The sequence below is a fragment of the Acomys minous genome, assembly GCF_964271855.1.
Source record: "Acomys minous genome assembly, chromosome: 16".
Classification (NCBI taxonomy): Eukaryota; Metazoa; Chordata; class Mammalia; order Rodentia; family Muridae; genus Acomys; species Acomys minous.
Window position 1 is genome coordinate 2,456,340 of NC_140498.1, and position 15,491 is coordinate 2,471,830.

Consider the following 15,491-nt stretch of genomic DNA (forward strand, 5'->3'; position numbering starts at 1 on the left):
GCGCGGTGGCCACTCATGTGCCTGTTTGCCCTGGCTTCTCGTGAGTTTAGGATTTCTCTTAGCAAAGGAAGTGCCTTTGCGGGAGGGGCTCAGGCGCTCAGGGAAGCCATCGCGTGGGGGCCGGGATGGCCCGAAAGCATCCCCGGAATGCGATGGCTCAGCACCCGCCCCCCACTCGGGAGTTCCCGACTGGGATCCAACCCGGAGACCTGAGTTTTCTCAATAGAGGGATGGACTGGAGGCTCCAGCCCCGACCGAGTTGTACTTGTGAGGTCATGCACACCTGCAGGGGACGCGGGGCCGTCGCGGCCACATCCGTAACCAAAGCCCGTGAATCATCCCACCCCCGCTCGCGTCGGCCTGCCCAGCCCGTCCGCCCCGTCTCTCCCGTCGGTGAGGCCGGCCGACTCCCACCCCAAGCACAGCCAGGCCGGCTCACGGAGGCGTAGGGCGGGGCGCTAAGGGGCGGGGCTGTCGCTTAAAGGGCTACTGACCGCTGCCCTTAGGCCACTTCCTGGGGCCGAAGAGGACTTCAGCGGCTTCTGCCAGAACCCAGCAAGGCGGTGGCGCCCGAGCCCCGAGACCCCGCTCGTTCCCAGCAGAGTCTTGGGACGCTTTCAGCTCTGACTGCGAGCGCATCCTCCCTCCCCAGCCGTACAGAACCGCCGGCTGCCGCCTCCCATCAGTTGCGCCTCCATCTTTTGGGACCCGCGCCCCTAAGCCTGGCTGGCCTCTGGACAGGTCCTCGGAACCCGGCGCGATCTCTCCTACTGCAAAAACTCTCTCTGCTCAGAAACTCAGAAGCTGAGCCTTTCAGAGTCTGGCCGGTGCTCGCCACCGTCACCTGCTGGTTGGATTCCGGAAACCCACTGTCTGAAGAACACGGGAGGGAATCGCTGATCACGCAGAATCAGAATCGCCTGGACCAGGAGGCTCCCTGACCCTGTCTGGCTGCCTTTTGTTCTTTCATCCTTTCGGGGATTTCTGTGTCCTGAAGCCCCCACGTGCCACCAAAGTAGCTGGGGTGAGCTACGAACTTTGCTGTCTTGTTCTCCAACCTCTGCCTCTAACGCAGCGGGTCTGAACGTTACCACCCAATTCTTCCCAAACCCAGGAAATTCTGCCTTTTCCTTCTCCTTGCCTGTCTCCTATATTCTCCCAAAATTTCCCCCCCTCCTGTGTCTTCCTCACCCCCTTCCTTTGGGGGCCCCGTGACCCTAAATGTGGGGGGAACACTATATTCCACTACGTTGGAGACCCTGACACGCTTCCCAGACTCCATGCTGGGGGCTATGTTTAGGGCTGACACCCTTATGCCAGCCAATGTCAACCCGCAAGGAGATGGCCATTACTTCATCGACAGGGACGGCAAGGCTTTCCGGCATATCCTCAATTTCCTGCGGCTCGGCCGGCTGGACCTGCCCCGTGGATACGGAGAAACTGCGCTTCTCAAGGCGGAGGCTGACTTCTACCAGATCCGGCCCCTCCTGGATGCCCTGCGGGAATTGGAAGCCTCTCGGGGTACAGCTGCATCCACAGCCGCCCTGCTCCACGCAGATGTAGACGTCAACCCGCGCCTGGTTCACTTCTCTGCTCGGAGGGGCCCACACCACTATGAGCTGAGCTCTGCCCGGGTGGACACCTTCCGAGCCAACCTCTTCTGCACTGACCCGGAGTGTCTGGGCGCCATGCGCAACCGATTTGGTGTGGCCAGTGGGGACAGGGCAGAAGGCGGTCCTCATTTTCGTCTAGAGTGGGCCTCCCGCCCAGAGGAACTCCCTGAAGCGGAGTATCAGAGACTGGGGCTGCAACCACTGTGGACTGGGGGGCCGGAAGAGCGGCGGGAGGTGGTGAACACGCCTGCCTTCCTGGAGGAGGTGCTGCGGGTGGCTCTGGAACACGGCTTCCGTCTGGACTCTGTCTTCCCAGACCCTGAAGATCTTCTGAACTCTAGATCTTTGCGCTTTGTCCGCCACTGAAGACGCTACCCTTCACTCGACTATGGGGAAATGAGTCAGCCAAAGGGCTAATGGCTCTCCCCAAAGGGCTAATGGCTCTCCCCACAGCCCCTTTCTAGTTCTGGTGTGAGAGCGATGAGAGTCAGGGATCCCACCACACCTGACTGGAGCCTAAGATGTCGTCTGGGATTCCCGAACCCAGCTGCCTCCACTCCCAGCACTCACGAATGGTCCAGAAGATCTACACGGGGTCTGATCCCGGGAAAGCATCGTGGATTCTCCAGCCTGCTCTTGTTGGGGATGGGCCCTCTGCGTTCAAGCGTATGGAAAAGTAAGGCAGCGCCTCTTTGCCCAGGCTAGACCTAGCAGGACTCTGGAGGGTTGAGCACTAGGATGAAGGACAAATGGGATCTGTCCCCTAGACTGTGACTTCCCCTCGTAGAGCTGGCACCTTATCCTACTGTGACCAGGACACTCTGGGATGTTCTTTTACTGTGTCCCAAGCCACCTACTGTTGGAGACTGAAAATAGGCACCACATCCTAGGTTGACATAACGGGGCTAGGAGAACCCCCGTCAACATGGGGCCTAGAGCATCCTTCGGGAATTCCAAGTGTTTTAGAGGATCCTGTATGTAAGTGAGCCTTGGACATGGGTAAAGATGGTGGTGTGGTGTGTGTGTGTGTGTGTGTGTGTGTGTGTGTGTGTGTGTGTGAGTGTTTGTATGTGTGTGTGTGTATGCGTGTATATGAGTGTGTGTGTGTGTATATGTGTGTGTGTGCCAGCCAATGCATCTGATGACACTTGGATCCTTGGCGTGTTGGTTCTCATTAGCGTTGCTGGCTCCTGTGTTTGTGAGATGGTCCTTCTGTGATCTTGGCGTGTCCAGGCCTGTCCCAGGGTTGCTTAGCAACCCTTTCAGGTATTATCTGTGGTATGAGAGCACACTGAGATTTAGTTTAATCATAGGGTGTGTGTGTGTGTTTGTATGTTTATGCCACACCACCAGGTAGGCAGGAGGGGCTTGTTCGAGTTTGAGTCACTAGGCTCTTCCTACAGAGAGGTAAAAGCCACTGGGCTTAGCTGGGCCTGAGACCTCGGGGAGCTCTTGGTTGCTGAGACAACCGGGAGCCTGTTGCTAGGAAATGGCTGGGTAAGGCCTGAGGCTTCCTGGGCAGAGAGGAGATAAAGAGTTGGGAGAGTGGGGGAGGATGTGGGAAGGGGCAGCAGTTTTTTGTGTTCCCCGGGTGGATAAGGGGGCTGCTTCTTCACTGGGAGGCATCATTCATCTATCACTGTGACTTACAAGAAGAAAAATAAAATCGCTTTCAGAACCACAGACGGACGTGTAGACACCACTATCCCTTTGCAACAGAAACCCTGGCTTCTCTGTCCCTCTCCTCCTAGAGATGTCTTCCCCCCACCCCACCCCAGAGACAGGGTCTCTCTGTGTAGCCCTGGCTGTCCTGGACTCACTTTGTAGACCAAGCTGGGCCTCAAACTCACAGAGGCCTCTGCCTCCCGAGTGCTGGGATGGCAGGCATGCGCCACCGTGCCCGGCTAGTTAGGTCTTTTAGCCTCCAGTTCTGGGGGCCCAGGGGCAGCTGTTCCGGAACTGAAGGGTGAAAGAATGGCATTGTTCTGGGCCAGGCTAGAACCTCCTGCACGAAGGGGCTAGAATCCGAACCTCAGAGAGTTCTAAGTCTTCCCCGGTCCCAGGAGGCCCAACTGCCACCCAGCCTCCAGCAGGCCTCATGTGGCTGCTGGCACTAGGTGGGGCTTTCCTGGCCGTTGCCAAGGCTTGTATCTACTGCCGCCTCCCGGCTCATGCCTTGCCGAGCCGCCTGGCTCAGTTCAGTGGCCAGATAGAATGGAAGGAATGGGCTTCCCCGGATTTCTCGGCCTTTGCCTTAGGTTAGCCCAGCAGCAGTCGTCACCCCTATATCCTAAGGGGGTGGGTTATGAGTTCTTAGCTGGGCCCCTCAGTCATTGCCTCAGCCCATAGACCCCATCTGGACACACTAGCCTCTCCCTTTGGAAGAACTGGGTGTCCTAAGAAATAGGAAAACAAGGGTGGGGCGTGGTGGCGCACGCCTTTAATCCCAGCACTCGGGAGGCAGAGACAGACAGATCTCTGTGAGTTCGAGACCAACCTGGTCTACAAAGTGAGTCCAGGATAGCCAGGGCTACACAGAGAAACCCTGTCTCGAAAAACCAAAAAAAGAAAGAAAGAAAGAAAGAAAAATAGGAAAACAAAAACCCAAAATCCTAAAGCCCCCTTAAAGACTAGCTCATTCTTGCCCATCTCCACAGATGAGGTGACCATGAACAAAATCACAGAGAAAACTCATCGAGTCCTGAGGGTCATGGGTGAGGTCGGGGGAAACCAACACCTTGGGACCTAGGGAGGACAAACACAGATAGGGGGGGGGGAAGGGCAGATGAAGACAAGGTGGGCCCGGGAGGGGGCATGGAAGGGCAGCACTGAACAGTACAGCTGTGCTGTGGCTCTCCAGAGATCAAAAGGTCCTTCTCTTCGCTCCCTTCGTATTGGCAATGGCTTCAGAAGACCAAGATCCCCCAGTACACCAGGGAAGGTATTGATGGGGACGGCATCAAGGGGGTGCCTAAGACTTGTAGCCAAGTGGGCTACGACTGAACAGGTCAGCCACTCCTCCCTGTCTTTCCTTTCAGCTCTCTGTGCTCCTGCCTGCCGTGAGTAAAAGTTAAAGACCGCGGAGCCCCCTGGGAAGATGTGTGGCTTCGCTTACCCAGCGCTTCTCCCATTGTCTCCTGCAGGGGGCAGCACCATCCTTTACAACTGCTCCACCTGCGAGGGCCAGGAGGCGCCTTGCTGGCCCCGAAAGCGCTGCATCCCAGGCAGGTTCTCAGTTCTTTACCCTGCTCAGACCCCTTGGGCTCCCTGGTGTGATGCGCAGTTTCGACCTCTTGGGTTCCTTGCAGGAAGTCACGATCTGTGGGACGCTAGGATTCTGCTCTTATCTATCTTCGCAGTTGCCCTGCTTTTGGGTGCTCTGAGCCTCCAGGTGGAGTGAGTTGAAGGACAAACTCCTTCCTCTTCTTCCCTCCTCCCGTCTTCCTCTCCCAACTCCCCCCCCCCCCCCCCCCCCCCCGCTTCTCTCCAGGCCTCCCATCTTCTTTCATTCAGGTACCAGCACCTGCAAGCAAAAGACTTATGAAGACGCGGGCAGCTTTCCCACGCCCAGCTCCCAGGAATTTGTGCCTACCGTTTCCATGTCCCTTAGGGTTGGAAACCAGCCACGTTTCAGACCCAGCCCCAAACCCTCAGTCTTCCAGACCCCAAAACTCAGACTTCTGCAATCGATGCCCCGCCCCCCCCTCCCGTGTCAGATGGCCTCCAGGAACCCAGGCACCCACGGCTGGAAAGTTCCTCCTCTCCCGCGCTCCACCAATCAGACCCAGCAGTGGATGATGCCAGGAAATTAGCTACAGAAGGAAAGAATTCCCTTACCACCACCACCACCACTCCCGCACCCCCTCTGTCCGTCCCGTTCCGGGAAGGCGGAAGGCGGGCAGGCAGGCGGGGGACTGTTGGCCTGTAGATGATGTTGCTGTAGGCCCTCCAGTGACTGATCGGGAATCCGGGAATCAGGGTTCTGGAGAACTCTGTGCCTCTAGGGTGAGACCACATCAGTCAGCCCGCTGGCATACAGTCCCTCCATTGTACTAAAGCTGTGCGGCTCAGGGCCCTGTGTGGTGCCTTCCATTCCTGCCCGGCCCTGTCTGCAACTTGAGCAGGCAGATAGGGATGGAGATTCTTAGGAATTCTAACGAGGGGCGCTCCCCACACGTATTCAGCAGTGTGTGGAGGCAGGTTTTGTTGTGATTAGAGGGATGTTCTAACTAGCGTCTCGTGGGTGGAGACCGAGGCCCCTTGCTAAACATCCTGGGATATACAGGAAAATCCTGTCCTAATGTCAACAATTTATGGTGGAGAAACTCTGGTGCCAGTCCTCTGTGTATCAGGGGCTTCCGGGTGGGGTGACAGGAGACAGAAGTGAAGATAGGCCCGTTACCAGCCATAGGTCCTAATGTGAGCGCGGAAGCCCAGGTGGGGTCCCAGACTTCAGCTAGGTTTTCAAACCGGGTGCCTAGAGGGCAAGTGATTTCCAGTCACCTGGACAACTCATACTCAGGCCCTGCCCTTCCCCCTCCCCTCCCCCTCCCAGTGCGAGGGGAGTGGTCGCCCAGAAGCCTTGGTTAGTATCTGCAGCCTCGGTACAGCCACTGTGATCTTCCTTGTTTCTTTCCTTCCTTCCCTCCCTTCTTTCTTTCTTTTCCTTCTAGTTTTTTCCAGACAAGCGTTTCTCTGTGTAATATCCCTGGCTGTCCTGGACTCCCTGTGTAGACCAGGTTGACCTCAAACTCACAGGGATCCGCCTGCCTCTGCCTTCCGCCTGCCTCTGCCTCCCAAGGTGCTGGGATTAAGGGTGTATGTCACTATGCCCAGCTCTAAATCTCATTTAAAATTGTGTGTGTGTGTGTGTGTGTGTGTGTTGGCTAATATGGACCACAGCACATGTGTGGAGGTCAGAGAACAATTTGCACAAGTCAGTGTTCTCCCACAAAGAGGGTCCTGGGAACTGAACTCAGATCCCCAGGCTTGGTGGCAAGCTCCTTAACCTGCTGAGCCATCTCTTCGGCCCTTTGTTCTCGTTTACCATACAGGGTCTTGTCAGCCTGGCCTCCCCTCTAGCTTGCCATAAAGCCAAGGATGACCTTGGGCCTCTGATCTTCCACCTTCTACCTCCCAAGTGCAAGGATTATAGACCTGCACCCCTGACGTGTGGCTCTCTTTGCTTTACACATCTAGACAGCGCTTTCATTTTGTGCATGAGAATACGCGAGCCAGGGGTCCTAGGAGAGAGAGTGCACAAAGCTGCGCAAGAGCGTAGGGAAATTCCTCTATTCCTTTGACAACAGCGGATGCCCACCAGGTACCAGGCAGCATCGTTGCCCACGAAGGGGTACGAAGCCACATGACATCCTGACCTCAGGGACAGCGGCTCTGTTGTGCATCCAGCCGGCGGTAGGCTCCTATGCTCCGCCTCCCTGTCCAGGATCAACATGCTACAATGTTCTCATTCTCCTGCCCAATAGCCGGAGATGAACAATACCGCCCACTATCCAAGGGCCTCTCTCCTGTCTCCTCCCGTCTCCTGTGCTGACCTCCTGCCCACCAGGAACTGTTAGTCTCCCAGATGCTCCCCTGCCTGTGAGCACTCCTCTTGAGCCCAGGTCCCCATGGATCCTCCTGAACTTGGGTTTTGGAGTTAGGCTGCCTGACTTCAAATCCTTGGTCTGCTCTTACGGGGCCTCCTCAGCTATTTAACCTCTCTGTACCAAAGCTGGGCACAGTAGCTCACACCTTTAATCCCAGCACTCGGGAGGCAGAGGCAGGTGAGTTCGAGGCCAGCCTGGTCTACAAAGTGAGTCCAGGACAGCCAGCCAGGGCTACACAGAGAAACCCTGTCTTGAAAAATAAAAAAATAAATATAAAAATAAAAACCAAACCAAACCAAACCGAAAAACAAAAACCACCTCTGTCTTATATTGTGTTTTTGACACAGACTTGTTGTGTAGCTGGGATCAGAGGCAGATGCTACAAGCCTCAGCAGGCCCAAGCATCTTACATGACTTTGTTATGACTGCACAATTGTATTCCACTAAATGTATGATATCAGGGGCTAGGGGTGGCTCAGGGCGATGGGCTCCCACAGAGGAGCCAGGTTCTGTGCCCAGCACCCACGTGGCAGCAACAACTGTCCGATTCTCCAGGTCTGAGGGTCCAGCTCCTTCTTCCAGCCTCTGTGGGCATGTGTGCACATACCTACATGCTGGCAAGACAGTCATACATATAAACTGAAAAATAACTTTATAGGTTATGATACCATTGATTATAATATATATTATTACTGTTTTGTTTTTTGTTTTTTTTTAATGTAGGGGTACATGTACACCCACATGCCAGAAGAGGGCATTAGATCCTTTTATGGGTGGTCGGGAGCTAGCAGGTGGTTGCTGGGAATTGAACTCAGGACCTCTGGAAGAGCAGACAGTGCTCTTAACCACTGAGTCATCTCACCAGCCCAACTATTACTGTATGTTAAGAATAAAATACCGGGGCCAGGCATGGTGGCACAGGTCTTTAATCCCAGCAATTGGGAGGCAGGTGCGGGCAAAGTGAGTCCAGGACAGCCAGCCAGGGCTACACAGAGAAACTCTATCTTGGAGAAAAAAAAAAAATGAGAGTGCTGACGATAAGGGTGTAGTTTACTATTTATTGGAACACTTGCGGGCTGGAGAGATGGCTCAGTGGTTAAGAGCACCACCTGTTCTTCCAAAGGTCCTGAGTTCAATTCCCAGCAACCATGTGGTGGCTCCCAACCATCTATAATGTAACCTGATGCCTTCTTCTGCCCTGCAGAAGCACAAGAAGACAACACTGTATACATAATAATAAATAAATATTTAAAAAAAAAAAGAACACTTGCTTATCATACCTGGGAGTCCTTTGTTCCATCTTTATCACAATCACCAACCAATCATGCTAAGGCTGGCAGTGTAGCTCAGTGGTAGGACACTTGCCTGGCAAAGCTCTGGAGAGGTAGAGGTTCAAGGTCATCTTCAGGTACATAGCAAGATCCAGGCCAGCCTAGGACACATAAGATCCTGTCTCAAACCTTTCATTGAAGACACCTCCCCCCCCCCACCTCTTCCCTGCCTACAGAATATAGGCCTCACTTGTTTACCGTGGCTGTCAAGGCTCTCCGTCAGCAGCTCTCACATGCCCTGCGTGCTACTCAGGCCAGAGCTTGCTTTCTTTTTCTCTTTTTTATAAATATGGAACACTTCACGAATTCGCGTGTCGTCCTTGCGCAGGGGCCATGCTAATCTTCTCTGTACTGTTCCAGTTTTAGTATGTGTGCTGCCAAAGCAAGCACCAGGCCAGAGCTTTCTAAACACAGACCTAACTGGCATTTCCACTGACAGGCCCATGAGCATCTTGGCTGACACATGCCCAGGCAAACCTTCCCTCACTGAGATCCCAGTGCTCTCTTGGGATCTTTCTCACACTCCATGGCAAAGCCCAGGCCCCTACACCCTTGCCCTCCTCTTCCTACTCACTACAAGATCTCTCAAGGTCATTTCCCTTTGTAAAAAGTAGAACCCAAACTGGGCAGTGGTGGCTCACCCCTTTAATCTCAGCACTTGAGAGGCAGAGGCAGGTGGATCACTGTGAGTTCTGAGGCCAGCCTGGTCTACAAAAGTGAGTCCAGGACAGCCAGGGCTAACACAGAGAAACCCTGTCTCCAAAGAGCAACAAAACAAAACAAAACACCAAAAACAAGTGTGAATGCCATTTCTGGCTTGATGATTGATGTCCATGTGAGTCTTTTTTTTTTAATATTTATTTTTATGTATATGAGTGCTCTATCTGCATGGACAGCTTCATGCCAGAAGGCAACATTAGATCACATTACAGATGGTTGTGAGCCACCATGTGGTTACTGGGAATTGAACTCAGGACCTCTGGAGGAATAGACAGTGCTCCTAACCTCTCTCCAGCCCCAATATAGGGGTGTTTTGTTGTTATTATTGTTGTTGGTTTTTCGAGACAGGGTTCCTCTGGGTAGCCTTGGCTGTTCTGGACTCACATTGTAGACCAGGCTGGCCTTGAACTCACAGGGATGTGTAGGCTCAATTTTCTTAATCAATATATTTTATTACAAACTTATTAACCAAGCATACATCACTTATAACCCAACTAGCCAAAACAATAGGAAAGAGGACTCTCCTGGCATAATCAGCAGGATTTCTTCTGCTGGAACCTGGAGTAACCAGAACCCGGAACCCCAGCAGGAGCCAGAGCCCCGAAGCCTTCCCTTGAGTGGTTCTCTCTAGGAGCATCTCGAAGTGGAGCGGTGAACAGCCAAAACTATCCCAAGTCTCCAAAGGCTCCACCTCCAGTTCTGGGCTCATTTATATATCTCCTCCCAGAGTCTGTTCATGGATCTTTTCAGCTGGCAATACTCAAGCTCCAACACGAGGTGGTTTGCCTTCTAGTGGATTAACTTCACCTGTTCTCACAAACCCAATCCGATCCCACAATTGGGATCATAACAAAAACAAGTTTATCTCTCCTTCAGGGATCCACCTGCCTCTGCCTCCTGAGTGCTGGGGTTAAAGGCATGCGCCACCACCGCCCGGTGTGTATAGTATTTTTTAAAGTGACTGAAAATATTGCACACAGGCTGGAGAGATGGCTCAGAGGTTAGGAGCACTGACTGTTCTCCCAGAGGTCCTGAGTTTAATTCCCAGCAACCACATGGTGGCTCACAACCATCTATGATGTGATCTGATGCCCTCTTCTGGCCTACAGGTGTACATGCAGGTAGAGCACTGTATACATAATAATAAATAAATACATCTTTAAAAAAGAAAAAAGAAAAGAAAATATTGTATGCTAACAAAAACACAACCTAAGGGATGGGCGTGGGAGTCAGTAGAGAACACAGGGCAGAGGTCACAGGCGGAGACTACAAGCTTTTTGGAACAGACCGGATCTGCTGGTTTTGTTGACCTTTGTGGGCACAGAGCAAGCCTGCCCCAAGGCCTGCTGGGAGCATCCAAATCCACGGAGGACATTCTCTTCTTAACACAGCAGTGGGAGGTACAGAATGCTGCTGAAGGGCTGCGCATCCAACTGAAGGCAGAGATGTCCCCACTGAGAGTCTGGTGGCCTCGCTGGTTCCCAAGCTGCACGAATGCAGTTGCATGGATGTCAAGCAAGGCCGTGGACCTTTTTTGTGACGCAGACACCATCCAGGGAGAAGCTCTTTGAGTAACATCAGCTGGAGTTGCAGCTGTGGTCGCCAGACTGGTCACCCGAGCAAAGCCTGATTTGGTGATCTCTTTACTTAAGCTCTCTAGACCACGTGCTGCCTATGGAGCTGCTGCCGGCAGCTCTGTGATCTCCATCTCCACCACACCAGGCACATAGTGAACAACAAAAGACATCCTCAAAGGCCACACAGCTCTTGTGATAAACACACTGATGAAACAATCCCATGAGCGGGGTGTGTGTGTACGCATACATATATAAAAGCCAAAGGTCAACTTTGGGTGTCTTCCTCTATGGCTCTCTACCTTATTTATTTATTTATTTATTTATATTTTTTATATTTTTATTTAATTTTAATTTATGTGCATTGGTATGAGGGTGTCAGATCTTGGAGTTACAGACAGTTGTGAGCTGCCATGTGGGTGCTGAGAATTGAACCCAGGTCCTTTGGAAGAGCAGGCAGTGCTCTTAACCACTGAGCCATCTCTCCAGCCCCTTATTTATTTTTTTAAAAAAGATTTATTTATTATTATGTATACAATGGTCTGTCTGCATGTACACCTGCAGGCCAGAAGAGGGCACCAGATCTCATTACAGATGTTTGTGAGCCACCATGTGGTTGCTGGGAATTGAACTCAGGACCTCTGGAAGAGCAGACAGTGCTCTTAACCTCTGAGCCATCTCTCCAGCCCCACCTTATTTATTTATTTATTTATTTATTTATTTATTTATTTATTTATTGAGACAGGGTTTCTCTGTGTAGCCTTGGTTGGACTGAACTCTCTTTGTAGACCAGGATGACCTACAGCTCACAGAGATGTGCCTGTCTCTGCCTCCCAAGTGCTGGGAGTAAAGGCCTGTGCCATCACGCCTGGCGATATCCTGTCCCTAAAATAAAATAAAAATAAAAAATGAAGGAACGGGAGAAAATATGCATCATTTGAGGAAACTTGCTACTTTCCTGGAGATCCAGGTTCTGTTCCCAGCACCAACATCAAGCGTTTCACACCTGTAACCCCAGCTCTCGGAAATACAACACCCTCTTCCGGCATCTGTGGGCACCAGACATGCATATATTGCACAGACATATGTGCAGCCACTCATGCATATACATAAACTAAAAGTAAATACATGTTTTAAGTAAATAAAGATAAAAACAAAGAAACCGAGGTGTGGTGGTACACACTTTAAATCCCAGCATTCAAGAGGCAGAGACAGGCAGATCTTTGTGAGTTCAAGGCCAGGCAGTCTACATAGTGAGATCCTAAGTAAAAATAAATCTCTCAGGCTGGAGACATGACTCAGTGGTTAAGATCACTGGTTACAGGCTGGGCATGGTGGCGCACACCTTTAATCTCAGCACTTGGGAGGTAGAGGCAGGTGGATCTCTGTGAGTTCAAGGCCAGCCTGGTGTGTGAGGCAGGAGGATGGAAAGTCTGAGGCAAGTCTTAGGTACACAGCAGTGAGTACCGGGACAACGTGATCTATACAGCAAGACTCTCCTAAAAATAAAACAACACACACACACACACACACACACACACACACACACACACAAAAAACCACATAGCATTTTCCTAAGATATCCCGCTGATTATAGGAATGAACTCTGTTAATTTGGGGAAGGGATTATTCACCAGGTTGGATGCCAGGAGGACGCTCAACGGAAGCCAATTCAGAGGTAAGCTGTTCCATACAGACACAGCTATGACCCGGTGACGCCAGCAGTTGGGTGCTCCCAGCGGGCTCGTCCTGAGGGGGACGACAGAATGACAGGAAGTAAATTTGCTCATGTTCACAGCCTTTAAGTGACAAATCCAAAATTCACACTCGGTCATTGTGGGCCCAGAAGAGATGGGTCAGCAGTTAAGAGCACTTATGCCTTGCTGAGGACCTAGGTTCAGTTCCCAGCATCCACGTGGTGGCTACCTCCAGTTCCAGGGGACCCGGTGCTGCTTCTAACTTCTACAGGCTCCTTCACATATGTGGTCTACATACATGTACATACACTCACACACACACACCCACAATCAAAATGTTAAGACAAAACAAAAAGCCAGCTAGGCATGGTAGCGCGTGTTCTCAATGCTAGCGCTGGGGAGTCCTAGGCAGGCCGATCTCTGTGAGTTCTAATTTAGCCTGGTGTACAAACTGAGTTCTGGGACAGCCAGGGCTATTACACCGAGAAGCCATGTTTTGAAAAACAAACAGGAGCTGGAGAGATGGCTCAGTGGTTAAGGGCACCGCCTGCTCTTTCCAGAGGTCCTGAGTTCAATTCCCAGCAACCACATGGTGGCTCACAACCATCTACAATGTGATCTGATGCCCTCTTCTGCAGATAAAGCACTCATATACAATAAATAAACCTTTAAAAAAAAAAAGAAAAGAAAGCAAACAAACAAGCAAACAGACAAAAACAAAACCCTCAGGCAGTCAGACTCTAGGATTGAGGGCTATGTTGCTATACTCTGGTGGGCATAATTTCCATTGCAAGCCTAAGGGAGTACAGTGGCTAAGGACGGAGGGTGTGGGGGCTGGAGACCGGTTAAGAGCGCTGTCTGCTGTTGCCAAGGATCCGGGTTCAATTCCCAGCACCCACATGGCAGCTCACACCTGTCTGTAACTCCAGTTCCAAGGCATCTGACACCTACATACCAATGCACATAAAACTAGATAAAAGTTTTGTTTTGTTTTTTGTTTGTTTGTTTTTTCGAGACAGGGTTTCTCTGTGTAACCCTGGCTGTCCTGGACTCGCTTTGTAGACCAAGCTGGCCTCAAACTCACAGTGATCTGCCTGCCTCTGCTGAGATTAAAGGCGTGCGCTACCGCGTGCCTTGGGCCCTGGTTTCGTTTTTTGAAAAAGAACAGAAGGTGTTTACACAGCAGGAGGCCACAACTCTGAAAATGAGTGAAGCAAATGTAAATTGGAAAGAGAAGCGACTTCAGGGTCCTAGGAGGCAGCAGAGGGATAACATGAAGCGTCTAAGAAAAGGCAGCAGTGTGCAGCCGGGGAGCACCACACCGAGGAAGGGGCAGCGACTGGATCCTACAGAGGATGCATACTGGTGAAGGTTAGGGCTTCCCTCCAGCACAGGGGGGCACTTGATCTCCCTGGCTTTACAGGAGATGCCGTGCCCCATCCTTATCAACAAAGGTTTTTGAGCAGGAATCACACAGGAGCCAGGCGCTAGCTGTGATAACGCCCAGGCAAGACAACCTGTTTGTTATCGGAGGAGTCGGTTACCGGCAGAGCGATGATGCAACGGTGGAAGGGAACAGAGGGCTTTGGGATACACAGGAAGAAACACGGAGAACTAGGGATGGGCTTCTGGCTCCTTGGGTAAGGCCAGGTTGGGGAAACTATTCCAAGCAACGGGAATGACTTCAGCGCTGTGAGGCTGCACCCCTGAGGTGCCTTTCCCTGGTGGTGTCCTGCCATGGTGGGTGAGGTGGCCGGGACAGAGTGGAGGAGAAGCTAAAAGCATTGACCCCAGGAGCAAGAGTTTTGTAGACAGGCCTCACTCACGCTGCGCCGCCCAGTCCAGCAGGAGTCCAGCGGGAGTAGCCAGCTCCCCTTCTGGATCTCTGCCCTATGCAGGAGAGATTGGTCCTGCTGGTGTAGATGTGGCCGCCCATCCTGGGTGTGTCTGTAGAGAAGGCTGGGGTTGGGGAAAGGGTGGTGCTGAGTCTGGGCCTCCCGGCAGGGATTAATGAGAAGCCTGGAGGAGGGGCTTCCTAAGGATGATTAGACTGGGCCAGATGCACACCGCTACATCCCACTCGCCCTTGTCGGCAAAGTGAAGATGACTGAGGTAAAAAACTTCTAAGTCCAAAAGGAAGAGACAAATACGGATGGGGAGCAAGGGGTGGGAGGTAGGCACCCCAAAAGGCTAATTCCATGTATTTTTTTTTCCCAAAAGGCTAATTCCCTGGGTTTTTTTGTTGTTGTTTTTTCTCCTCAAGCTAAAGATGGAAGCAGGGGGCGAGCCTCTGCCTGTGTTTCCTGCTGAGGCATGATGGCGGGCAGGAGACCTAGGCCGGCCCGGGAGTCCAGGCTGTAGTGCCCTGATTCCCAGCCTCCTCTCCATCTGTCACACTGGGATATAATAAGAAATGTATATTTGGTCTTTGTCCCAGTTCCTGCCATGGAGATCCTAAAACCTTCGGAGTTTCCCGAGTGACTGCAGCGCCAGCAACACCTGTGGCTGTTTGGGTTAAGCCCCGTTCACTCACACCTGAGTTTATGCTAATGAGGAGGCTCAGGAGAGGTGGTTGCCAGGTGGTTGGGACCTTCAGCCTCAGTCCCGAGCTGCAGATACAGAACTGACGCCTGCGTGATGACCGCACAGGGAAGCCTCCATATGAACTCAGCACAGCGCAGCTCAGCAGGCATTGGGCCTGGCGAACACACAAAGGTACCTAAGAGGTACCAGGTCCAGAGACCACACAGAAGCTCCTGCGCCATCCCTGTACCTTACCAGATGCATCATTTCAGCCGGCTGTTCCTCAGCATCCTTTGTAGGGCTATTTGTTTATTTACTTATTAATTTACGTAGCCTAGGGTGACCTTGAGGCCCCCACTTCCAACTTCATATGGTCTGGAGAACAATCTACAGAGCTGTACATTTTTTTAAAGATGTATTTTTA

General features: G+C 52.1%; 2 protein-coding genes across 16 annotated transcripts; both read left to right on the top strand.

The window, feature by feature from the left end:
* The first annotated feature begins 79 nt into the window (after positions 1–79).
* KCTD11 (potassium channel tetramerization domain containing 11) lies at positions 80–3,296 on the top strand. Its single transcript, XM_084761509.1, has one exon. The coding sequence runs from the start codon at positions 1,281–1,283 to the stop codon at positions 1,977–1,979; it is 699 nt and encodes a 232-aa protein (XP_084617635.1). The 5' UTR covers positions 80–1,280; the 3' UTR covers positions 1,980–3,296.
* An 86-nt stretch (positions 3,297–3,382) lies between these two features.
* Positions 3,383–8,671, top strand: TMEM95 (transmembrane protein 95). 15 transcript variants are annotated; one of them, XM_084761496.1, is made up of 7 exons: positions 3,383–3,871; positions 4,271–4,327; positions 4,474–4,554; positions 4,652–4,672; positions 4,757–4,841; positions 4,926–5,004; positions 5,127–8,671. In XM_084761496.1, exons 1-7 carry the CDS (start codon positions 3,712–3,714, stop codon positions 5,409–5,411), a joined length of 768 nt encoding a protein of 255 aa, XP_084617622.1. In that variant the 5' UTR covers positions 3,383–3,711; the 3' UTR covers positions 5,412–8,671. The 15 variants fall into 15 exon arrangements, with proteins under 15 accessions (XP_084617622.1, XP_084617614.1, XP_084617615.1 ...); XM_084761488.1 differs by having other exon boundaries at positions 4,271–4,332; positions 4,926–5,009; positions 5,127–5,257; XM_084761489.1 differs by having other exon boundaries at positions 4,271–4,332; positions 5,127–5,253.
* The last annotated feature ends 6,820 nt before the right edge of the window (positions 8,672–15,491 follow it).